The 26,433-nt window shown below is 41.4% G+C and overlaps 1 protein-coding gene across 3 annotated transcripts in view; it reads left to right on the top strand.

The window, feature by feature from the left end:
* Positions 1–461: 461 nt before the first annotated feature.
* Positions 462–26,433, top strand: part of LOC137424902 (uncharacterized) — a 56,621-nt gene continuing 30,649 nt past the window's right edge. The window contains exons 1-2 of one of the 3 annotated variants that reach the window (XM_068112793.2): positions 462–497; positions 22,942–23,094. In XM_068112793.2, coding sequence (XP_067968894.1) covers positions 22,998–23,094 — 97 coding nt within the window. In that variant the 5' untranslated portion in view covers positions 462–497; positions 22,942–22,997. Of the gene's footprint in view, positions 498–703; positions 915–22,941; positions 23,095–26,433 lie in introns of those variants that run through there. The other 2 variants (XM_068112794.2, XM_068112792.2) reach the window with 2 other exon arrangements.

Genomic DNA, 26,433 nt, shown 5'->3' with positions numbered 1-26,433 from the left:
CTACTACTATTACTACTACTATTACTACTACTTTTACTACTACTTTTACTACTACTTTTACTACTACTATTACTACTACTTTTACTACTACTTTTACTACTTCTATTACTATTACTACTACTATTACTACTACTATTACTACTACTTTTACTACTACTTTTACTATTACTACTACTATTACTACTACTATTACTACTACTAACATTCAGGAAAGACAAAACGTCACCCAGCCGACGTGGACACTTAGTTTGGCGTCCACGGGACTCGGGAATCGAACCAACAACGGTAAGTACTAAGTGCGCTGACCCCGCACAATCCCGTCAGAATAGGAAATGTCGTAACATTGGAATTCGTTCATGGAATTCACAACTTTCAACGTTTGTAGGTGACGCTCACGTTGGAAGAAATAGAGATGACGTGGTCACATAACATGACGTCATACAGGTCTGCGCACTCCGTGCGTGCGTTACACCGGAGGAGCATCACCGTCACAACAGGTAAATATAATATAGTGCGTGAATTAAACCTTCCAGGTCGGGGCGCCGACAATTGTTAAACCTGGAGCCCACACCTGTAGCGAGGTAAACGCTGTGGCGGGATTAACCCCCTGAGGTGGGGTCGTACGCTCTCGCTCTCGGCTCCGCGCTCGAGATTGTGAAAAGTGCTCGGAAGTGACGTAGGCAGCGCGAGCCGGCTGATGGAGGAGCCGTGGGGGGAGGGGGTGCTCGAAGAGGGAGAAGTTTGGAACGAGGGACAGAGGGGGAGAGAGCACCGGACAAGTCGGGACAATTTGCGAGGGGAATTCATTTTGTCGGACAAAAGGTGTTTGTTTGTCCGGGCGATGACCGAGGGGCGGCCTGGAGGAGTCGCGATCCCATACATGGAGAGAGAAGCCCCGTGGGTGAGCCGAGCAGGTAATGTCCGTACGGAACCTTCTCGGCGGGAAAAAAAAGTTTCCTTCATTCTGTAAATCGTCACAAAAACTCCTCGCGGACACGATCCGGCTGTTACACAAAGTTGGATAAACATACAAGCGGCTTCTCGCTTTACTTGTGCTTGGTTACCGTTTCGTTACGTCACAGATCCGCTCACTTCTCCAACTCTCGAAACAAAACTTTCTTTCACTGAATTCTTCATTCCCCGGATTACCATGTCGTTGTAGTTCATTCGTTCACCTGACTATGACGCAAGTGGGTTTGTAAATGCGCTAAACATTCGTTTACGTGTAACTCATTTCACTTTAATACTCATAAATCATTCCAAGTCGTTAATATACAAAGCGGAAGTAGCTTTTGGCAAATTTCGATAACTTCACGGTATGTTTACCAATTTACCGTACAGGTAACACTAATCAATGGAGTTTGCGTATGGTTTGCGAAAAGAACGATGAAATGAAAACTTAGTGTAAAAAATGAAAACTTCAGCAACTGGTCCAGTGACTCTTGCTGACTCACGATACCTGAAAATTATCACTACCTGAATTATACCTGAAAATGATCACTACCTGAATTTTACCTGAAGATGATCACTATACCTGAATTTTACCTGAAAATGATCATGATACCTGGATTTTACCTGAAAACGATCAATATATCCCTGAATTATACGTGACAATGATCACGATAACTGAATTATACCTGGAAATGATCACTTGGAAGGAAAGGACTATGTATCTGAAAATGATCACTATACCTGAATTATACCTGACAATGATCATGATACCTGGATTTTACCTGAAAATGATCACTATACCTGAATTATATGTGACAATGATCACGATAACTGAATTATACCTGGAAATGATCAGTTGGAAGGAAAGGACTATCTATCTGAAAATGATCATGTTACCTGAATTATACATGACAATGATCACGATAACTGAATTATACCTGGAAATGATCACTATACCTGAATTTTACCTGAAAATTAGCATGATACCTGAATTATACCAGAAAATGATCACTATACCTGAAAATATACCTGCTAATGATCACTAAACCTGAATTATACCTGAAAATGATCACTATACCTGAAAATATACCTGCTAATGATCACTAAACCTGAATTATACCTGAAAATGATCACTACCTGAATTATACCTGAAAATGATCACTATATCTGATTTATACCTGAAAATTATCACTTTTGACCGATTTATACCTGAAAATTATCACTATATCTGAAAATAATCACAATAGCTGAATTGTACCTGAAAATGATCACTATATCTGATTTATACCTGAAAATTATCACTATATCTGAAAATAATCAGGACAGCTGAATTGTACCTGAAAATGATCACTATATCTGATTTATACCTGAAAATTATCACGATATCTGAAAATAATCAGGACAGCTGAATTGTACCTGAAAATGATCACTATATCTGAAAATTATCACGAAATCGGATTTATACCTGAATATTATCACTATATATATTTGTTATATATGTTATATATGTTATATATACAATTTGTTATATATGTTCATCTTTCATTAATCATCCACTTTCTAAACTCCCCCCTTGCCCCTCCCCTTCAAATCTCCCCCCCAACCATCCCTCCCAAATTCTCCCTCCTCCCACCTCGTTCTCAAAGCTGCCTCCTCCCCACTTCGTCTCCCTTCTATGTCATACCTCCACCTCCCCCAACCTTTTACTTTCCTCTGCCCCCCCCTCAAACAAACTCTCACTGTGCCTCATTCCATCACCATCAAACCTTTCGTCCCCCTCATCCTTCCCTTTCTTGTAACTCTTCTGTAATCTCTGACACACTATCAACTGCTCTTCCTACACCCCCCTCTCACCCTTCATCTGACCCTACCCCTCCCCTCCCCTGTCCTGCACCCGATGCTCCCCCTCTCTCCTCACTAACGGTATGGACCTCAAACATCCGGGGCCTTCGCTCAAACCTGATTGATCTCTCCATTCAGGTTGCTTCTGAAAATCCAGACTTAATCTGCTTAACAGAAACTTTCCTCCTTCAAGATGTCTCTGATTCCTTAATATCTCTTCCTGGTTACTCCCTCCTCCGGTACGATAGACCTGAGCCTCGTCCTGGTGGTGGGGTGGCTATCTTTATCAAAAACTCTCTTCCTCACTCTCCCTCACTGCCCTCTCTCCACCCCACCCACAGGAGTACCACTGGCTACGGCTTCCTCTCCGCTCCCACCTTTTGTTCATATGTGTTCTGTACCGTCCTCCAAACAGTGATGACTCCATTTACATTTCTCTGTCGGACAACATGGACCAACTTCTATCAACTCATCCAAACTCTCTCTTCCTCATGGCTGGGTGTGGGTTCATCTCTCACCAGCCATGGCACCTCAGCAAAGGACTTCTGCGACTCATTGGGACTGACACAATCTGTCAATTTCCCGACCCGGATCTCAGTCAATGGAGTATCTTCTCTTCTGGACTTGGTTATGACTAACTTCCCTGCAAATGTATGCTGCTCTTCTTCTGCTCCAATCGGTTCTTCTGATCATGTGCTTGTTAAAGTGGACATCTCACTGGCCATTCTCAGAGAGCCTCCTCAGCGCCGACGGGTCTGGCATTTCACTCAGGCCGACTGGCACGGTCTGCAAGCAGCCATCAATCAACTGGACTGGTCTCCCATCTCTAATGCCTCTGACATCAATTCTTCCTGGGAATTCTTCCAAAGCAAACTGCTCTCCTCTCATGCACAGATTTATCCCATCTCGTCTTCAGTTGTCTTACCCTTCCTCCCGTCCATGGTACACTGAATCTTGTGGTGAGGCAGTTGCCCTGAAACAACTTGCCTTTGCGTCTTGGAAGGCAAATCCAACTGAAGGCAATCTCAGTTCCTTCCACCAAGCTCGAAACAAGTGTGTTTCTACCCTCAGGAGTGCCAGGAAGCACTATCTCTCCACACTCAAGATTGAACTCTCAAACCTGTCTCCTTCCTCCAAATCCTGGTGGCAAACTCAAATCCGTTTCTGGTGTTTGTTCCCCCTCCATCCCCTCCCTTACCTCAAATGGCTACACAGTTGACACCGCATGTGACAAAGCCGAATGCCTCAACTCTGTGTTTGCCTCAAAATTTTGTGTCCCAAACCCATCTCTCTCTGTTCCCACCTTTCCCAGTCGAACCCAACTGCTCCTGGACTCTGTGTCCTTCTCTCCTGACAAGGTGGAGAAGTTTTTATCAAACCTCGACTCTGATTCTGCAACTGGCCCAGATGGCATCAGCCCTCGGGTCCTAAAATCCTGCTCTGCCGCTCTATCTCACCCTCTCTCTGTTCTTTTCACCCTCTCTTTTGCTCAAGGTCATCTGCCAGCATCTTGGAAATCAGCAAACATTACCGCTTTACACAAAAAAGGTGCAAAAACAGATCCTTGCAACTACAGACCAATCAGCCTGCTCCCAATTATCAGCAAAGTCATGGAATCCATCATTGCTTCAGATATCAAATCCTTCCTCTTCTCCAATGGCTTGATCTCTGATCATCAATTTGGATTCAGACCAGGTCATTCTACTCTGGACATGTTGCTTCTGCTGTCTCAACAATGGATGGAGGTCCTCAATGCCAAATAGGAAATCAGAGCTGTCTCACTTGACATATCACGTGCCTTCGATACGGTCTGGCACCCAGCTCTGCTCACCAAACTCACCTCCTATGGTATTCAGGGAAATCTCCACTCATGGCTTGCGGATTTACTCTCTGGTCGTAGGCAACGTGTGGCCCTGAATGGATTTTTCTCATCTTCCCTGCCTGTTCTGGCTGGAGTACCCCAAGGTAGTGTTCTGGGCCCTGTGCTATTTCTGGTCTTCATCAATGATCTCTCCGACTCTCTGGAAAATCCTCTCTATCTCTTTGCTGATGACTCCACTATCTGCCGCTCCATTCCTCATCCCTCAGATCGGCAGTCTGCAGCCTCCTCACTCTCTGCAGACCTGGACAAAATCACAGACTGGTCAAACAAGTGGAACATGTCTTTCAATCCTGACAAATCTCACACTCTTACAATGTCTCTCCGAAAGGACCGACTGGACAACCCTCCCATCTACTTTCTCAACAATCCTCTCCAATAAGTTCTGTCGCGCAAGCTTTTGGGTCTCACTATCTGCCATGATCTTTCTTGGGAAAACCACATTTCCAAGCTGGCCTCCAAAGCCAGTCGCCGACTGGGCATCCTCCGTCGTGCGAAGTCCTTCCTTGGCACTCCTGAGCTCCTCACCACATACAAGGCTTTCATCCGCAGCTCAATGGAATACTGTTCCCCCCTCTGGGCTGGTGCTCCTGCCTCACACCTTGCTCGGCTTCACGCTGTTGAGGCCAAAGCTTTCAGAATCATTGGAATCTCCTGCGATGTAGTCAACTCCGAGGGCCTTTCACTCACTCACCGCAGGCAGGTTGGTGGTCTTTCTGTCTTCTACCGACTCCTCTCCGGCCTTGCTCCCCCAGCTCTCTCTGTGCGCTGTCCCCCCCAATATTCCTTCAGGTCGCACAAGATCTGCCTGCAACCCTCTTATGGTTAAACTGCCAAAGTCTAGGCTCTCTGCTCACCTTCACTCTTTCATTCCCCTTTTCTCGAACAAACTCCCCCACTCCCTTCAATTCCACTACTCCCTCCAGGTCTTTAAAACAGCTGTTCACCACCATCTCTTATCTTCCCCCATCGAAAACCTTGATCTTTTCTACCCCCGGTAATTCACCCCAGAGTCCTTGCAGTGTTCATATGTTTTATTCCTCTCCCACCTCCCCCCAAGTCCTCCCGATGTCCCTGCTCTCAAATGTTGTGTTTGTGTCCTTCCCCCTCTCTCCCCATCTTGTCTGCTGCTCCCCTTGTTTTTTGTGTTTTGTGTGTCGGTTTGTCTTTTTGTGTGATTAATGTTAGCTCTTTCACGAGCCTCGATCTTGTATACAAAAAAAAAAAAAAAAAAAAAATCTGATTTATACCTGAAAATTATCACGATAGCTGAATTTTACCTGAAAATTATCACGATAGCTGAATTATACCTGAAAATTATCACTATATCTGATTTATACCTGAAAATTATTACTATATCTGAAAATAATCACGATAGCTGAATTGTACCTGAAAATGATCACTATATCTGAAAATTATCATTACACCTGAATTATACCTGAAAATTATCACTATATTTGAAAATAATCACGATAGCTGAATTGTACCTGAAAATGATCACTATATCTGAAAATAATCATTGCACCTGAATTATACCTGAAAATTATCACTATATCTGATTCATACCTGAAAATGATCACTATATCTGATTTATACCTGAAAATTATCACTATATCTGATTTATACCAGAAAATTATCACTATATCTGAAAATAATCACGACACCTGAATTATAGCTGAAAATGATCCCTATATCTGATTTATACCTGGAAATTACGGTAGAAGACGGAAATTTTCCGTCCTCTACCGACTCCTCTCTGGCCTTGCCCCCCCAGCTCTCTCTGGGCTCTGTCCCGCAAATATTCCTACAGGTCGCACAAGATCTGCCTGCAACCCTCTTATGGTTAAACTGCCAAAATCAAGACTCTCTGCTCACCTTCACTCCTTCATTCCTCTTTTCTCCCGCCTCTGGAACAAACTCCCTCACTCTCTTCAATCCCACTCCACCCTCCAGGTCTTTAAAACAGCTGTTCACCACCATCTCTTATCTTCCCCCATCCAAAACCTTGATCTTTTCTACCCCCGCTAATTTCAGCCCAATTCCACTTTTTTGAAATACCAACTTCTGTCCTGGAAGTCCTTGGTGTCCTTGTGTTTTATACTTCTCCCTCCCCCCCCCCACCCCCTTCCCACGCCTCCTCCCCCCTCTCCCATCCACACATCTCCCTGCTCTCAAATGTTGTGTTTGTGTGCTTCCCCTTCTCTCCCCATCTTGTCTTCCGCTCCCTCTTTTTATATATTTTGTTTGTCTGGTTGATTTGTTTGTGAAGTAAATGTTAGCTCTTTCACGAGCCTCGATTCAGTATACAAAAAAAATAAAAAAATAAAAAATTATCACTATATCTGATTTAAACCTGAAAATTATCACTAGATCTGATTTATACCTGAAAATTATCACTATATCTGATTTATACCTGAAAATTATCACTATATCTGATTTATACCTGAAAATTTATCACTATATCTGAAAATAATCACGATAGCTGAATTGTACCTGAAAATGATCACGATATCTGAAAATAATCACGATAGCTGAATTGTACCTGAAAATTATCACTATATCTGAAAATGATCACTATATCTGAAAATAATCATTACACCTGAATTATATCTGAAAATTATCACTATATCTGATTTATACCTGAAAATTATCACTATATCTGATTTATACCTGAATATTATCACTATATCTGATTTATACCTGAAAATTATCACTATATCTGATTTATACCTGAAAATTATCACTATATCTGATTTATACCTGAAAATTATCACTATATCTGAACATAATCACGATAACTGAATTGTACCTGAAAATGATCACTATATCTGAAAATAATCATTACACCTGAATTATACCTGAAAATTATCACTATATCTGATTTATACCTGAAAATTATCACGATATCTGATTTATACCTGAAAATTATCACTCTATCTGAAAATTATCACAATAGCTGAATTGTACCTGAAAATGATCACTATATCTGAAAATAATCATTACACCTGAATTATACCTGAAAATTATCACTATATCTGTTTTATACCTGAAAATTATCACTATATCTGATTTATACCTGAAAATTATCACTATATCTGATTTATACCTGAAAATTATCACTATATCTGATTTATACCTGAAAATTATCACTATATCTGATTTATACCTGAAAATTATCACTATATCTGATTTATACCTGAAAATTATCACTATATCTGAACATAATCACGATAGCTGAATTGTACCTGAAAATGATGACTATATCTGAAAATTAACACCATATCTGAAAATAATCATTACACCTGAATTATACCTGAAAATTATCACAATATCTCATTTATACCTGAAAATTATCACGATATCTGAAAATAATCACGATAGCTGAATTGTACCTGAAAATGATCACTATATCTGAAAATAATCATTACACCTGAATTATACCTGAAAATTATCACTATATCTGATTTATACCTGAAAATTATCACTATATCTGATTTATACCTGAAAATTATCACTATATCTGATTTATACCTGAAAATTATCACTATATCTGATTTATACCTGAAAATTATCACTATATCTGATTTATACCTGAAAATTATCACTATATCTGATTTATACCTAAAAATTATTACTAAATCTGATTTATACCTGAAAATTATCACTATATCTGATTCATACCTGAAAATTATCACGATATCTGATTTATACCTGAAAATTATCACTATATCTGATTTATACCTAAAAATTATTACTAAATCTGATTTATACCTGAAAATTATCACTATATCTGATTCATACCTGAAAATTATCACGATATCTGATTTATACCTGAAAATTATCACGATATCTGATTTATACCTGAAAATTATCACTATATCTGATTCATACCTAAAAATTATCACTATATCTGATTCATACCTGAAAATTATCACTATATCTGATTCATACCTGAAAATTATCACGATATCTGATTTATACCTGAAAATTATCACTATATCTGATTTATACCTGAAAATTATCACGATATCTGATTTATACCTGAAAATTATCACTATATCTGATTTATACCTGAAAATTATCACTATATCTGATTTATACCTAAAAATTATTACTAAATCTGATTTATACCTGAAAATTATCACTATATCTGATTCATACCTGAAAATTATCACGATATCTGATTTATACCTGAAAATTATCACGATATCTGATTTACACCTGAAAATTATCACTATATCTGATTTATACCTAAAAATTATCACTATATCTGATTTATACCTGAAAATTATCACTATATCTGATTTATACCTGAAAATTATCACTATATCTGATTTATACCTGAAAATTATCACTATATCTGATTTATACCTGAAAATTATCACTATATCTGATTCATACCTGAAAATTATCACGATATCTGATTTATACCTGAAAATTATCACTATATCTGATTTATACCTGAAAATTATCACTATATCTGATTTATACCTGAAAATTATCACTATATCTGAAAATAATCCCGATAGCTGAATTGTACCTGAAAATAATCACTATATCTGATTTATACCTGAAAATGATCACTATATCGGATTTATACCTGAAAATGATCACTATATCTGATTTATACCTGAAAATTATCACTATATCTGAAAATAATCACGACAGCTGAATTGTACCTGAAAATGATCACTATATCTGAAAATTATCATTACACCTGAATTATACCTGAAAATTATCACTATATCTGATTTATACCTGAAAATGATCACTATATCTGATTTATACCTGAAAATGATCACTATATCTGAAAATAATCACTACACCTGAATTATACCTGAAAATGATCACTATATCTGAAAATAATCACTACACCTGAATTATACCTGAAAATTATCACTATATCTGAAAATTATCATTACACCTGAATTGTACCTGAAAATGATCACTATATCTGAAAATAATCACTATATCTGAAAATGATCACTATATCGGATTTATACCTGAAAATGATCAATATATCTGATTTATACCTGAAAATTATCACTATATCTGAAAATAATCACGACACCTGAATTATACCTGAAAATGATCACTATACCTGATTTATACCTGAAAATTATCACTATATCTGAATTGTACCTGAAAATTATCACTATATCTGATTTATACCTGAAAATTATCACTATATCTGAAAATAATCACAATAGCTGAATTGTACCTGAAAATAATCACGATAGCTGAATTGTACCTGAAAATAATCACGATAGCTGAATTGTACCTGAAAATGATCACTATATATGAAAATTATCACTATATCTGAAAATAATCACAATAGCTGAATTATACCTGAAAATGATCACTACACCTGAAAATTATCACTATATCTGAAAATAATCACGATAGCTGAATTATACCTGAAAATGATCACTGCACCTGAAAATGATCACTATATCTGATTTATACCTGAAAATGATCACTATATCTGATTTATACCTGAAAATTATCACTTTATCTGAAAATAATCACGATAGCTGAATTGTACCTGAAAATAATCACGATAGCTGAATTATACCTGAAAATTATCACTACATCTGAAAATTATCACTATATCTGAAAATAATCACGATAGCTGAATTATACCTGAAAATGATCACTGCACCTGAAAATGATCACTACACCTGACAATCTGAAATGGTGAGGCAACATTAATGATACAGTTGTTTATATATTTAATTGACCCACCATTTTGTCGAACTAAAGTGTAAGAGTTGTTTATATATTTAATTGACCCACCATTTTGTCGAACTAAAGTGTAACAAGAGACATTCTGTCCTGGATCTCATAACGAAAGTTGACGAGTTTTAAACTTTGAGAACTCTTCTTCCCAAATGTCGATCCACCTTGCGCGTTGTATGCGGATCCCTTTGAATACTCCCTGTTGTTGTGCTTGTTGCATATATAGGCCAAGGTTCATGGAAAGATTGCATGAAGAATATTGTGAGGTGGTTGTTGAGGTCACAAACGGGCTTGGAGAGAGAGTTTGGTGATGAAGCCCAAAAGAAAAGGTCACAGAGAGACTTGCGGAATGAGGTGACGTAGCTGAAAGACGTTATTGTGTGCCCGTGTTCAGCTTGGCTTGGGAATGAAAGCTGGCATAGCTCGGGCCCACGAATCCACAGCGCCGCACACTAACTGCTTGTGAGTTCTGCCATAATCGGTGACATTCATAGGCCAAACGATAATAAAATAAATAAATACCCGGACATGAGAAGACAGTAACTCGATCATGGCCCGGTTTGGACGACGTTGAACGACAAGATATACATGTAAAAGTAATTGAAATGAGCAAGCTGTGATGATGAAAGCTTGCTTTCTGATTGGCATATTGGTACGCTGGCATTTCAACCAATCAATGTTCTGCTCACGAATCGCGTGGCACCCAGATATGGACATCTTGTGGGAGGTTATGGAGAAAGGTTTCATTGTACAGTATTCACTCTCAAGTCATGCTTTTTACAGTGCACATTGCTGAAGGACCCCCCTTTCCAACCCCTGAATACTGTACATCATCATGTGTTGTACCTATAAAATGTCACACATCATGTTTTATACCTATAAGGTGTCCCATGCCATGTGTTATACCAATTAAGTGTCACATGTCATGTTTTATACCTATAAGGTTTCCCACATCATGTTTTATAGCTTAGTGTGCCATGTCATGTTTTATACCTATATGGTTTCCCACATCATGTTTTATAGCTTAGCGTGCCATGTCATGTTTTATACCTATAAGGTGTCCCATGCCATGTGTTTTACCGATGAGGTGTCCCATGTCATGTTTTATACCTATAAGGTGTCCCACTGTCCCATGCCATGTGTTTTACCGATGAGGTGTCCCATGTCATGTTTTATACCTATGAAGTGTCCCACGTCATGTTTTATACATATATGGTGTCCTACATCGTGTTTTATAGCTTGGCGTGCCATGTCATGTTTTATACCTATAAGGTGTCCCATGCCATGTGTTATACCGATGAGGTGTCCCATGTCATGTGTTATATCTATGAGGTGTCCCATGTCATGTTTTTTGCCTTCCGGGATGCCATTTGTCCCGTATTCTCAGTATTTTGACTTGTTGTGGACTTGTTTATCCTTATTTTTAACGACATGGTCTAGCCTTGCGGAAAAGCTAGGACACAGAACAGATCGACACACAAAGGGAACAGCAGGAGAAAGGGGAAACACCAACAGCAGGGTGGACGGAGAAAATAGATGGAGATGGAAAACCAGGGGATGCAGGTAAAGATGAGGGATGAGAAAGACTGCAAAAGATGGACATAACACTTAAGCAAAAATTTGGGAGGTGGTTTAACAGGTGTAGAAAATATCATGATTTTGGAATGGGGGATGACTGGACGTGGTAGTGAACAACTGTCTTGAAGACCTGGAGGGAAGAATGAAATTGAAGAGAGTATGGAAGGTGGTTCCACAGGTGGAAAAAGGAGGAATAAATGAGTGGAGGTGAGCGGTGGTTCTGGATTTAGGCAGTTTCACTTGGAGGGGTTGCTGGTGGACCGTGTACAGCCTGCAGATACCTGAGGGGCAGAGCAAATAGAGGGCAGAGTGTGCAAGGCCAAGAATGAGGCAGAAGACGGCGAGACCAGCGACCTGTCGGCAATGGTGAAATGATAGGCCTGTAGACTCAGCTTCATCGCGAGGTAGTCCAATGATCTAAAAGGCCTTGGTTTCCACAGCATCAAGCTGAGCAAGATGTGAGGCAGCTGAGCCAGCCCTGCCAACTTGATCTCAATTACCATGACTCACCTGGCCTGTATACATATACAGTATGACCTTAACATGCTTAAAACCTCATAGTTTATTGAAATAGTACTGTCCCTACTTAAAACTGTTACCCAGTCATTGGTTGTGATTGCGTATTGTCATGTCGCCAGCGATTAAGATCAGCCGAGATGAACAGCCGAATCAGATTTAACACCGAGGCGCCTCCCAAATTGGCGCTTATTTTGCATGCGCGGGATGAAAGGATGCGAGGAGTTTACCTGAACAAAAAACACGGGTTTTTTTCCTGAAGCCACAAAACATGCAAACACCACAGTAAATTCAACAATCAAATAGTTTAATGAACAAAAATCCCAAACGGAAATAAAGGTTGAAGTAAAACTAAAATTATATTTTGAGGGGCCCTCCACTCAGTCACAAAAACACACAGGGGAAAAGATTATGAAAATAAAATGGTCCCTTTTTGTATATACACTTGGCTGTCTCCAAATGGTCTTTCTGTAACAGTAGTGGCGATGGTCAGGTCCAATGCCTCCGTGCCGGAGCGCACAAGATGGCGACCGAGGTGCCGCAAAGCCCGGGCATCGAAGGCACCCAGAGTCACGGGACGAGTAGTAAAGACGGCCCTCCTTCACTTTTTTACTCTTTACTTCTCTTTACTCTCTCGAGCCAATCGGGCCGTTTCCCTCCCCGTTCGCCCCGCCCATGTCCACGGTCCAATCCCATCCCTCGGGGCGTGGCCTTTCTGAGTGATGCCACGGCCTTTCTGACTGCCCCCTTATTCTCCGCCTCTCATGGGCGGGGTTTTCTCCTATTAGGTCTATTGGGGGCGGGGATTAGTCCGAGATCCTGCCTGGCTTTTTGCTGGCGGTAAATGTAATTTAAAGGTGATTTTCATGCCCGCCGTGGCAGCAAAAGGTAAAGGGAAAGTTACAGAGGGAAAGCACGCACTTGGAAAATTATCCCTCACTAATTCTTCACCCCCACCCCCCCCCCCCCCCCCCCCACCATGTGAAGAACATTTAAACATCCTTAAGTTACAGTTTCCCGACTTACTGTACATCAAGATTTCTCCTACACGTCACACGGTCCATGCTATTAATTATACAGTGCTACTTTTCACATGGTATCCTTTTACCTACCCCCCACAAACGTAACAGTATTCAAGGAATGAACACCACATGGTATCTTTACAGAACAGAGGTGCAATGAACAGGGTGCAATGAAAACCTCTGGCAAGGAAAGGATGAAGGGTAGGGATGAAGATGGGGAAAATGCAAATGGCGTCTTCTGTCATCGAGCAATTTTATTTTATTTTATTTTAATTATTTATTTTTGATATACAGACTTGGCATTTAATATGGAATATTTTTTTTGTGGGGGTGAACTTCCTTTTCAAGATGCCTTCGAACCAAAAGTTCATTGGAATTATGTTGAAATTATTCTAGATTTTGTTAATGTGACCTTTAAAAGAAACAAAAACCACATTTGACATTTCGAAACAAATAAATTGATCCTTGAAAGTGATGTAAACTGATATCGAACCCAATTCATGGACAGTACTGTGTTAAACTTCTGTACGTTTTCCAGAAGTATCTCTTTATTTTGCACATTAGCCAAATTTTTTTTAAACAAACCTAAAGTTAAATTACGAATGGGATTACGGACAGTAAAATTACAGTTCAGTACTTCGTGTAACCCCCACGAGCATTCAGGAGAGCACGTACACGTTGAGGCATGCTGTTGACGAGATTTGCCAAGATTTGGACAGGAATCGCTTGCCATGCAGTGACAATAGCCTGCTGCCATTCACCCACAGAGGTCGGCTGCTGGTCCAAGTGGTCGATTTGACGCGTTAATTCTGCCCACAAGTTCTCTATCGGATTCATATTCGGGGACATGGCAGGCCACTCCATATGCTCTACACCACGGTCAGCAAGAAAGTGTTGGATCATGCGAGCACGATGAGGCCGTGCATTGTCATCTTGGAAGACAGTTTCCTCAAAAGGCTGCACGAGCAAATGGAAGCAATGTTTCTTCCAGAATGGCCCTGTGCTTGAACTGGTTCAGGTTTCCATTCAGAACAACCAGGTCAGTTTTTCCCCCTGCATGAAAAGCAGCCCAAACGGTCACCCCACCACCTCCAGCTTGGACTCTTGGCACTATACAATCTTTGTTGTAGGCTTCATGCACTTGTCTGCGCACTCGGACATGGCCATCTTGACGATAGACCAGAAATCTAGACTCGTCACTGAAGATCACGTGATTCCAGTGTCCTGGCTGCCATTGACGGTGCTCTCTGGCCCACTGCAATCGGCGCTGGCGGTGTTGTCTGGTCAGGCGTGGCTTTCTCAGGGTACGCCTGGCACAATAGCCTGCTTGAACCAGTCGTTGGTTGACTAGCCTTCTGGATACAGGCACATTTGTCAGTTGCTGCCACTCAGCCCTAAGCCGATTAGCTGACTTGGTACGGCCATTGCGGATTAACCGGTGCAGCTGGCGATCATCCCTCCTTGTGGTTCTGTGGGGACGTCCTGGCCTCGATATTGGAGTAGGGACACCCCTCTGAACATTTCGTTTCAGGATCTTTGACACCTGACCTTGAGTGATGCCATAGTGCCGAGCAATAGCACGCTGTTTCATGCCGTAATTTCGTAAAGCCACCACTCCATGACAAACAGCATTGTCGAGTTGACGGACCATCTCCAGAGGAAGCGACAATAACTTTTGGAGACGTGCAGCAGTTGTTTTCCACTAATACAGAATGCAACAACCCTTGTATACCCGACTGTGAAGCCAATTATCAAATGCACCTGTCCGTACATTTTGCCACGCCACCTGTGATATAATCCTGTTGTTGACTTCTTGCTGCGACAGACAATCAGTGACATGGTTCTTTTTACAAATAAATCACCAAAGTGTAAAAGAAACTCACCAGATTGATATACTGAGTGAAGAAAGTAAACCCAAGTCAAGAAAAAACAAGTACAAAAAGTTTTAATGAAAACAAAAGCCGCGTCGATGTTACACAATGCCTAGATGCAGCTGTGCCTATAACGTCGTTGTTATAGGCACAGGACATTCCTATTGGTTCGATTACTTGATGTTATTTTTGTGCAAAGTGAAAATATATCTCGGCAATTTCCCATGTGTGGCGACGAATTTTTAATATATCTCGGCATTTTCCCGTCTGTTATTTCAGGCGGTGTATGACTGACCATGCCGTGATTGTAAAAAAATATATCTCGGCAATTTCCCGTATGTGGCGACACGTGAACGAAGCTATGCTCCTCTCTCCACATTATTGTGATGACGTATAAATTAAATATTTCATCGTGACGATTGTCATCAAATGGACGAATTTTTAATATATCTCGGCATTTTCCCATCTGTTATTTCGGGCGGTGTATGACTGACCATGCCGCGATTTAAACAAAATATATATATCTCGGCATTTTCCCATCTGTTATTTCGGGCGGTCTATGACTGACCATGCCGCGATTTAAAAAAAAAAAATCTCAATGGACTTGAAGTTACAGGCCTTTGAGAATTCATTTCGTTCTATAAAGGGCAACTTTCATCGGATTTTCTTCCCGTTTTTTTTCAACCGAGTCTAAAACTATGTTAGCAACTGTGAAAAATGAAATGATATATCGAATTTGATTTGAAATAAAACTGTGTGAGAGAGGAAGACACCACGGGCCTACAAAACAGGCCTCAAAGCTATGCGAGTTAATAAAATGGTGGATATTTGTTTATATGAAGCCTCTCCCACAATGGGTGGAGCTATGGTTCCCAGAATGGGTGGAGCTTTGAGGTTTTGTCTTCTCTGCAAGAACAAGAAGAAGAACAAGAAGAAGAACAACAACAACAACAGCAGAGGGCACTCTATTAGCAGCGTCTGCGACACGGCTAAAAATATTCCATATTAAATACCAAGTCTGTATATTACCAATCACCATAAGATGAGCACACCAATTCGCATTTCTTGCAAACCACATTTCAAAGTTGGCCTCCGACGCCAGTCGCCGACTGGGCATCCTCCGTCCTACAAAGTCCTTCCTTGACACACCTGAACCCTGAACCCTGAACTCCTGTCCACCTACAAGGCCTTCATCTGCATCTTGATGGAGTACTGCTCTCCCCTCTGAGCTGGCTCCCCTGTCTCAACTCTTGCCCAGCTTGACACCGTGGAAACTAAGGCCTTCAAGATTATTGGAATCTCCCGCGATGAAGCTGAGCCTATGGGCTTATCACCTCCCCATCACAGAAAGATGGGCTCTCACCTGTCTGCATGGATCACACGGTCCACCAGCAACCCCTTTCTGGTGAAACTATCTAAATCCAGGATCACTGCTCACCTCTACTCATTCGTTTCTCTTCTTTCCCACCCGTGTAACCAACTTCCACATTCTCTTCAATCTCATTCTTCCGTCCATGTCTTCAAGACAGCTGTTCCCCACCATCTTAGATCATCCTAAATCCAAAACCATGATCTTTTCTGCTCTTGGTAACTCCACCCAAGTCCCTCCTCCTTCCAATTTCCAGTTTCCCTCCTTGGAGTTTCTTTCTGTATCCATCTTGACCACCCCATGCATCCTGTGTCCAACTTGTCCACCCCGTGCATGCGTGTTTTGCACCCTGTTATTGTCTGTTACATCCCAATCCATTCAGTGTACTAGCTCTTCCACGAGCCCCGTCTATGTATACAACAAAAATCATCCGATTCAATTTAAATTATCTAATGGCGGCGAGGTGTTCAATAAGAAACTGTTTGTTTGATATACAGGGTGGTCCAAAAATACACAGATAACTTTGGTTGTTAATATATTTGGAATCACAAATGATACAACGATACCCTTTGATTTAGATGATACTAGCAGGAGTACCCGGCGTTGCCGAGGGGAGGGGGGGGGGAGGGAGCAGGAGAGAGAGGGGTGAGAAAGGGAGTGGGTGGAGTGGAAGGGGGAGGTTGAGGGGAGAGGGAGGGAGAGGGAGGGGGGGAGAGGGAGGGGAAAGACATACTACATATACATATTTTGGGGGGTGGGGTGGCTTTGACAGGCCCCTCTGTTGTGGGGGAGTAGGGGGAGGGAAGGAGGAAAATTTTCCCATGCAAAAAGTGTTTCATAACCTCAGTGTTGCACAGGTAAAAAAGGAAATTGTAATACCCTCTGCCACCATCACCAGGTGGTGCTACACGGTATACATTTACAAAGAGAATTTACGCCCCTCTCCCGGTCCCCCACACCCCCCGAATGAGGCCGCGACAAAGTTGTATTTGTATTTGTACCCCGAGTAAAGTACATAAGCGTTTATAGCTGGAGCACCCGGCGTTGCTCAAGCGAAAAAGAAACATTAACATATTTGAAATGAGGGCAAATATAATGGAAAAGCAATTACATCCAAATCAGAATCCATCACAAATGTAAAATCATAATTTTACCTTTTCGTTGAATATATGCTGGTGAATGTGCCGTTCATCACGTTTGAGTTAAGTATGATGACGTTCATGAAGAAGAAGAAGCCTTAGACCCAACTTTGACCACTTCCAGAATTGTTTTATTATTTGTGTTCAAATGTCTGGTGATTATTTTGTATTTATTTATGCGAATGTGTACTTGTATATAACTGTCATTAATCAAAAAGGCTTAAAAAGGCACTCTAGAGCGAATTTTTATTTATTTATTTTTGATCCAAAAAAACGAACTTTTTTTTTTTTGCCTAAAACACTCCCAGGTACTCACTGATGAACCTCTGAAGGTTTGACCAAGATCCGTTCAGCCATCTCTGAGAAAAATGGCGACACACACACAGACAGACAGACAGATCAACAGCTCTCTTGTGTAGTAGACAGGAACTCAAAGTTTTCTTTATTTTCAGGTCTGGTAGTTTAATGTAAAATAAAATAGCAACTCCACAGGGGAAGCTCAGTGCGTCGAATGGTTCATCGAGACAAGATCCGTCATGCAAGTTTCGCGTAATTTCCGTACATGGTATGGTAGGAATCCGCCATGGCGGACTAGTATCAGGGAGTGGTGCAAGAGGTTTAATGAGACTGGAAATTGTCATAAACAGGAAAGTACTGGTCAACCAAGTACAAGTGCAGCAGATGTTGAACGAGTGCGTGGATCATTTCAACAAACCCAGAAAATCAATCCGACGCGCATCCAGGGAATTGGGACGACCAACCACCACTGTACACGGATTTTCCATGAAAGACTGAAGCTTTATGCCTATAAGGTGCAGATTCTGCAGGAACTCAAACCAAATGATGGACCCAAACACAAGGCTTTGCCTTGGAAATGCTCAGTTGCAAAGAGGATGACGAAGATTACCTGAAAAAGGTCATGTTCACAGACGCTCAACCAGCACAATGTGAGGATCCGCAGCTCTGAAACCCCCCACGTGGTCATTCAACACATACATGAATGACGGTCCAAAGGTCAATGTGTGGTGTGGCCTTCTCCATGACCGCTTGGTGGGTCCGTTTTTCTTTGTGGAGGATACAGTGACCTCAAAAATTTACATGAACATGTTGGAAGGATTCGGCTTCGTGCAGATTGAAGACCTGCAATCTGATAACATCTTTCAACAGGACGGCGCTCCCCCTCATTGGGCCTTAGTTGTTCGAGCCGTCCTGAATGAAGAATTTACAGGTTGTTGGTGGATGGGCCGAGATGGACCAACCTCCTGGCCCCACAATCACCATACATAACCTCCATGATTTTTTTTCTGTGGGGGTTTGTCAGAGATGTTGTCTACAATACCAAGGTGGAAAACCTGCAGGATCTCTTCATTCTCGGATCACAGCTGCATGTGCACTGGTGGACGCAAACATGCTGAGCCGAACATGGTAATAACTCATGTACCGTCTTCATGTTCTGCACTTGACAAACGGAGCTCACATTGTCGTGTAATGATGGTGTGCACAAAACTTCATGAGTTTTTGTAACATATAAACCAAGGGGTGTCGTTGTATCATTTATGGTTCTAAATATATTAACAACCAAAGTTGTCCGGGTCTTTTTGGAACAACCTGTATGTAGCTTTTTGAAGCCGCACGTCCATATTTTTTTTTTACCCAGTTTGCTTCTCATAATTTTCCAAGCAAAGTTTTACTGTCCACACTCACCTCACCTTTACCAACTCTAAAATCTTTTAACATTCATTTCAGGCTCATGGATATAGCATGCTCGACAGCCATGAGAGACAGTTTACTTTTACATGCATTACAAGGACATTTGTAGGCGATGAACAAACTAATACAGTATTTGTGATTTGATGTCGATTGAAGAATTACTCTTGCTGGCGAAGGCCAGTGCCGATTTGCGTCGGCAGACAGGTTGAGCAATGGATGAAATCAACAGGACGTTGATCGAGGTATGTATGCTAACTGGCATGTGAAGCAAGGACAAGCTGACGTTTCAGTCATTAACCTTTCGTCCCTTGCTCTGGCATACTGTGGGCTCCTTAAAATACAGTTCATTTTTACCACGCGTACACGAAGCAAAAAGCGAGGTTGAGCAATTGATTCGCTTTGTCTTCAGTTCGGTTTGTCTGTCTACAAAAGTCGGTTTATGATTGAGGAACAACTTGACTTCAATTGGTTGTTATATTTTGAACACAAATCGGACCATGAATTGGGAAACGAACCTGCAACTTAGCAGTACATTGGCTCAGAATTTGTCCCGATCGCACATACGCAGAGGGGTGAGATAATATTTTTAGTCTGTCTGCCAGTCATACAAAATTTAGGATCATTCCAAACAGGAAACTTAGTGTTTTTGCGAGGTCATAAAGGACACAAACAACAAGCACGAATACCTAATGTAATGTGTTAAATAAGGTGGTGTAAAAGATGCTGCATCAACGGCAGTAAACTTCCGAATTTTTTTTTTCTAGACCCTTTAAAATGTTCATTTTATTTAAATTTAATTATATACATGAACAATGTAGAACACTAATTACTTTTTAGCACCTTAAAAAAACTTCCGTTTAACAGTACTTGGACAAAATATTATGGCATTTTACGTCACCTCGACCAATCAAAGGTGCCGCTCACAGACCCCACCCATGTCCTTTTTCTCTCCTCAACTCTCCTGTTCGTCTTCCCTCCTCCCCTGGCTTATGGAACCACCCTCCTGAGCCAGTAAATCCCACTGTACCCTCCAGGTAGTCAAGCAGACAGTGCACTACCATCTCATGTCTTCCCTGAACCCTACCTGCAATCTTTTCTCCCCTCATGAACCCCACCTAACCCAACACTGTTACTACTGTTGCTACTCCCTCTTCTCTTTTCCTGTTCATTCCCTTCTTGATTTGTCCACCTCTGGCCTACTGCCTCACAGTCAGTACATTGCTGTTTCTCCTCTTTGGCGCCTCACTCTTAAATGAGCCTATATTTTGTATACAAAAGCATCACGCAGCAGATGCTCTGCATTCCTCTCGGATTCCGAGTATGTGGAATTCTAATTGTTATGGATCCTGAGAAATCTCTACGCATCATCCATCCATGACGCATCAACTTACAATGCGGATTAGCGAATAATCTCTCATTTATAATCATCGTGCAGTCTTTGCATGGAGACAAAGCTTGTTAAACTATGGTGTGAAAGTCTGCAAAAGTCTCCAATTTCAGCACAATATATAGAAACCCTAGATTTGTTGATTTGTGGTAGAATAATTACCGGTGTCCAAGCTCTAGATAGTGATCTAAGTTTCGATTGCTTATGCTAACGAATAGAAAACTATCAATATGTATTTGCTCAGAAGTTTTTATTTGTAATCAAAACAAAACATTCCAGAGAGAACGGCTCTCGGTAGAGCGCATGCCTCCTCCAGGCTGGACAGTTTACGTTTTGTATCCCACCGATAGGCCGGATCTGGATTCGGACCTGAACCAAAATCTAATCGGCTTGTTCTTGTCACCTAACCAACTCGTCCACAAAGTTTTGTCCGAATTTGTTCACAACTTTTTGAAATATCATGAAATATATATATATATAATTTTTGGCACCCATCTCTCAATGGTGAAGAATCACTTTTTAAAAAAATGAAAAAATCCTCGTATTCGGATCTTCACCAAAGTTGAATCAACTGCTCCTCGTTACATACAACTTAAAATGTCCACCAAATTTTGTCCGAATTTGTCCACAACTTTTTGAGATATCCTGTTCACAGACAAACAGACGGGGTGAAAACATTTCACCTCTACCCACGTTCGGTGGTTAAAGTTCAGGTGGCGAAGTCAGGTGGTTAGGGTTAGTTCAACAGTCAGAAGTTCAACAGTCAGGTGGCGAAGGTAATAATGGTGTGAACTCAGTTTACTAACAACAAAATGAAAATTAAAAATTTCCATATCTCAGGTAAGCCATATCTCAGGTGAGCTCATTCAACTAGTCCGAGACTTTTCCTTTGCAATCCAGCATTCTCTGCTCTCCAGGCAACGCCCTCTATGCCACTGTGATATTTTCGGTATTGTTTGCAAATAGGTGGGTTCCATGCTTTGCCTGCACTTGTTGCTCTCGTTTGCTTCTGCTTCTGTCGAGGCCTTTTATTTGTTGGATGAAGACTTGGTCTGTACTGAACCATTAGCTTGGAGACCCTCTTAAAAATACATCTCTGCTTCCCCGAACTTCATGCGGATCTTCGAGTGTTTTTGTTTGATCCTCTGATCTTTAAGCTTTACTTCAACAGTCAGTTGTACATTTTTATTTATTTATGTGTAGAACGTTTGAAATACCTGTATGTGCAACATTTGTTTATTGGCAAGAGCTTTGATATAAAAATGAATTTGCTGGTTTTCATTATCAGGATAGAGTTGTGCTCCCCCCCAGTTGACCTTTACTGTGGTCAGCGTCACAGAACCATGTGTGCGAAACTTTATAACCAAGGCTTTTGAAGTGCCGTCCGACAGAAGTCCAGAAACTTGTGGAAAGCCTTTCCCAGGATAGTGTAGAGGTAGCACACGTGTCTTTCAGCTGTCCAGCCTGGGTTCGGTTCCTGACTCGACAATAAACTGTCGGATTGGTACTTCGCAGGCACGGTACTTGCAGCACGTGGCACACCATCCCTCGTAGGGATGTTGAGCTGCGTGTCCTGTCTGCTAGCTTTAGTTGGTGGACTTTAAAGATCCCATGGTGTCTTCCGTGAAGAATAAGTGAATTATCACCGGCACCAACCAATTACAAATTCCCATCCCTCTACCTCACACTGGCTACCATCACAAAGGCAAATCACCGAGTGTAATCCTTTACATGGGGCCGCTTTGGCAGCAATGATCCTGCCTTCATAAGAGTGCTGCAGAGAGAGAGAGAGAGGGAGACGGAGAGGAAGGGGAAAGGGAGGGAGAGAGGGAGAATTGCCGTTTTACCATGTGATGGCCAAAATCCACACGTGAGTGCAAAATCTAGGAGCTGCATTACAGACATTCATTGCTTTCAATTTCTTGTTTTTGCAATCAGGGTTTTGTCCTCCTTGAGCTGACTAGCTCTGTGTGGATGCCGTCATCACAGCACCAATGTCCGTCACAAATAAGCCTGGGTCACCTACACACCAAGAGAAGCTGGGGGATTCCAATGCAACTGACCATCAAGAACATGAGACCTCGAAGTCAGGTGAGGTACATCTTCTACAGTAACATGCTCACTACTCCACTGAGGGCGATGAGGACACAAAATAATATATTAATTCTGAAATGTTGGATCTATTTTTTTCGGATGTCAAAACCTTGATGAAAGGGGCAATCTATTTATTTTGTAACGATAAGTGGTGTGGGACGATCAAGGATAATTGAGAAAAGGTAGTAAAGGGAGAAAGATAGGAAAGAGGAGGTCAGGGTTGTGTGGAAGGAGTGGTGGAGAAAGGGAGTTTGAAAGCATATCAGAGGCATGTATTTGGAAATAAAATCCCTTTATTTGGAAATGTAATAAATAGTTTTGTCCCAAACGGCAGGTATTCAGAAACGAGACAAATTTATTTTCTTTTTTATTTATTTATTTTCCTTTTTCTGGTCTCAATTTGGTCCTGGAAAGCCTTTCCCTTGTTAACTCAACTGGACGGTCACGTACTGAACCCTCCGTCGTCTGTCGTCTGTCGTCGTAGTCTGTCGTCTGTCGTGCATTAACTTTTCGACGTTAACACTCCAGCGTCCACAAATATCAACCGATTCTGATCAAACTTGACATGCAGCATCCTCACCCCAAGGAACAGGTTGGTATTACATTTCAGCCCGATCCGTTGAAAAATGGCGGACTTAGGCGACCATTTTGTTTTTGGTCATGAAAACGACGTTAACACTCTAGCGTCCACAAATATTAACAGATTTTGATCAAACTTAGAATGTTTAACCCTTACCACACAAGGTAGGTTGCTATTGCATTCCAACCCGATCCATCACAAAATGGCCGCCATAGGCCGCCATATTGTTTTCAGCTCCGAAATGATGTTAAGACTTTAACTTCTTTCCTGGAAGTCCTTGGTGTCCTTGCGTTTTATACCTATCCTGCCTCCCCCCAGGCCCTCTCCCTCCCACACATCTCCCGATGTCCCTGCTCTCAAATGTTGTGTTTGTGTGCTTCCTCCCCTTCTCTCCCCATCTTGTCGACCGCTCCCCTTTTTATATACTTTGTTTGCTTGTTTGTTTGATTTGTTTGTTTGATAAATGTTAGCTCTTTCACGAGCCTCGACTCTGTATACAAAAAAAAAAAAAAAGTCGGAGCACACTACCTATGTAATTCTACCTGGACGAAGGTATCACTGCCTACCCCCTACAAATGTAACAATATCATGTTATATATCGCTTTTCATCCGATCTCTTAATGGTGAAGAATCGCTTCTAAATTAAATAATTATTGTAGCCGAATTCATAGTCAGATCTTCACCAAAATCAAAACATTTAGTCCTTTTCACACACACAACCTCTCCAAGTTTCATCCAAATCTGTCCACAACTTTTTGAGATATCCTCCTACGTATCATTCCTTCTCCTTCCTTTTGCTTTGATTATTTACCGATTGATTTTTGTCTTTTTGCACTTTTTTTTGTACTCTGTCAAAGCGTCTTTGGGCTTCTTGAAAAGCGCTATATAAAATAAATGTATTATTATTATTATTATTATTAACGTCCACAAATATTTATGGATTTTGATCAAACTTGGTGTGTGAGACTCTTACCACACACGGTAGGTTGCTATCACATGTCAACCCGATCTGTCACAAAATGGCCGCCATAGGCCGGCACAAGTATAAGGATACAAGGACCTTAAAATTATTACACAAGGTTGTTGGCTTTTCATTTAAGTCAAATCTAGTACAGACAACTGACCTACTTTAAAGTTATCCAGTCAGTTCAGTTGAGTTCTGCTTCCCTGGAAGCTCTAGTTAATTTTATTCTACATCACAATTCAGTCCATCACTGTCGCTGTCTTCCTACATTTCAGGCACTTTCTGGACTATTTTGCTTCCAAAGAAATGCAACTACAAACTTTTCTAAATTGGCTGCGTTGTTTAGTTGTAGGTGCGACTGTTTGGGATCCATACATCTGTATTCCATAAGGTAGGACGTTTTTGAGTGCTGCAAACATTGAAGGAATCCCGGTTATATTGTCTTTGAATATCCCTTAAACATTGCACATGGACCCTCCGAATGTGCGCACCGGCCATATTGAAAAATCGATTTTTGTCAATCTGGTACTTCCTATTGGAGCAAGAAGGCTAAAACTTGGTGTGTAGACAGTATGTAACAAACCTCAACACATATATTACGGGTTTGATATCAATTTTATAGAAAGATATTGATATAGACCAGTTGAGTTCAGGTTCCCTGGAACCTCTAGTTTAAATTACAAAGCAGATCATGACACTAGTTGGTCTCACCTGGACCGCAACTTGGATTGTTAGGGCCGCCGCAAATTAGCCGATGATCACCGACGCAATGCAACAACATTGTGGGTGACGAATCTTGTGCAAACTTGTTTTGTCGGAGACTGCCGCACACTTCACTCACACGACGCGATTGTTGATGTCACTATTTTCGGGGTCACTAATGCACCTGAAAAACTAGTTGACGAGGCTTGGAAACCACCGCACATTACACGATAATCAAAAACTGTCGTCCGACTAAGCTGTCACCGACAGTCTTGTTGCATTGCGTCGACTAGTGTGCGGCAGCCCTAAGTAAGACTGCAACCTGGAGCTGCATTACTTGTCTCATTTCAAGTTTTGCTTGGTTGAAGAGAGCTTAGGACCAAAGCAGGTGTCTACTATCTGTTTTAAATTGTGTTCTACCGAAACTGCCGGTGCTCTCATGATCTCGTCCTAACCTGTCTTTAAGTTGGCCATGCAAGAGCATCCCATGTTTCGCTGGGCATTCTGTCTCTACCGTACCCAATGTTGAATGTGCGCACCAGTCACCTTATAAAATCTGTTACACGCTCATCTTCCGCTTGCAGGTTTGCCGGAAATCTTATTCAGTTAAAGTCTTACTACCTGAATCGAGCTCCATATGGTGTGAAGCTCTGGCAAGATTGGATACATTTTGTTGCTCTCCCTGTCAACGAGACACCATTCTTGTAGAGATCCTCCTATGTGGCCTGCAAGCTGCAAGAGAAGCTCTTCCTCAGTCCCCTTGTTCCATGTGGAGGTTCTATTCAGGAGGGGTTGAGCCAGTCATCCAACCAGATTTCCAAGTTCTCTCCATTAAATGGGTCTACAGGAGGGGCCTTTCTGCACCAAACTTTCCACTTCCCTGGCTCGTTAGATTTCTTGTTTTTCTGAATATTCACATGATGCTCTTCGAGGTGGAAACAAAATGCAACAAAACAAATGCAACGAAGGCTGGAAAGGGTGGAAATGCGAATGGTTCGGTGGATGTGTGGAGTATCGTTGAGAGAGAGGAAGACAAATGATGAATTGCGAAAGATGATGGGAATAGAGCCTGTGATGGATGTTGTGAGGA

Source organism: Myxine glutinosa, chromosome 4 (assembly GCF_964187855.1).
Source record: "Myxine glutinosa chromosome 4, kmMyxGlut1.1, whole genome shotgun sequence".
Lineage (NCBI taxonomy): Eukaryota > Metazoa > Chordata > Myxini > Myxiniformes > Myxinidae > Myxine > Myxine glutinosa.
Note: the sequence above shows the minus strand (reverse complement) of the source record. Positions and strands in the feature narration are given on the sequence as shown.